The sequence below is a fragment of the Sinocyclocheilus grahami genome, unplaced genomic scaffold (genome assembly GCF_001515645.1).
Source record: "Sinocyclocheilus grahami isolate Dianchi unplaced genomic scaffold, SAMN03320097.WGS_v1.1 scaffold7139.1, whole genome shotgun sequence".
NCBI classification, from domain to species: Eukaryota; Metazoa; Chordata; class Actinopteri; order Cypriniformes; family Cyprinidae; genus Sinocyclocheilus; species Sinocyclocheilus grahami.
The window spans coordinates 25231-26048 of NW_015511291.1; the positions used below are offsets into that span (position 1 = coordinate 25231).

Here is an 818-nt window from a genome sequence, read left to right on the forward strand (position 1 = left end):
AAAAAGAAAGTTGCTTTTATAACAAGTACTCTGTCGCCGCTTGGTGGTCACTGGCTATGTATGTGTGTGTAAAATGACAGAAAAGACAAAAAAAAAGTGAGAGAAAGCGCGAGAAAGCGGGAGATTTTGTTGTGCGTGGCACGAACGCGCTCCATGTTATTGCTGGCTGAAGGCAAAGACATGTCATATTGGCTAGAACTGGAAATAGAACGGAGAACTGAAACCCAGGGAGGCGTGGCTTACCTATTCAAGCCCGCGTTTCATTGGCCAAGGAGGAGGACACGTCACATGGACACGATCGAAACTTGATCTAAATGCGAAGGAAATCGTTTATTTCTTGGATATTATAAATTACATTATTATTAGGATTTCAGTATGTATTTATCAGGATATTAATAACAATAATAATAATTTCCCGGTCCTAAATTCTTTGCTAATAGTACCTACATTTGAAGTAGTGACAACAGTACTTTTTCTCTTTACATACGCACAGCAACACGCGCAAAACTTTACAGTTAAGGTTAACCACAGACCTCATTCAATCGATAAACAGAAACTACTATTCTTAAAAATCCAAAATTGCTAGGGAAAGGCCTAGAAGGTTTTCATCTTTTTTTTTATTAGCTTTAGTGGATTTAATTCTGCTCTGGAGGCGAAGCGAGAGCCCCCTGTCGGACCGGAGGACATGCGCGGTACTGCAGTCAGAAGTTTCTGCTTCAGCTGTTCTCGGTCATTGAGCAGCTCAGCTCCATCATGGCGATGCACGCCAAAGTGACTCCACCGCAGATCCCCGACACCCGCCGCGAGCTCTCCGAGCT

General features: G+C 43.0%; 1 protein-coding gene across 1 annotated transcript in view; it reads left to right on the forward strand.

The window, feature by feature from the left end:
- Positions 1-676: 676 nt before the first annotated feature.
- Positions 677-818, forward strand: part of LOC107577758 (chromatin modification-related protein MEAF6-like) — a 2116-nt gene continuing 1974 nt past the window's right edge. The window contains exon 1 of the mRNA XM_016263795.1: positions 677-818. This exon is cut by the window's right edge and continues 52 nt beyond it. Within this exon, the coding sequence (XP_016119281.1) occupies positions 754-818 (65 nt within the window). The 5' untranslated portion in view covers positions 677-753.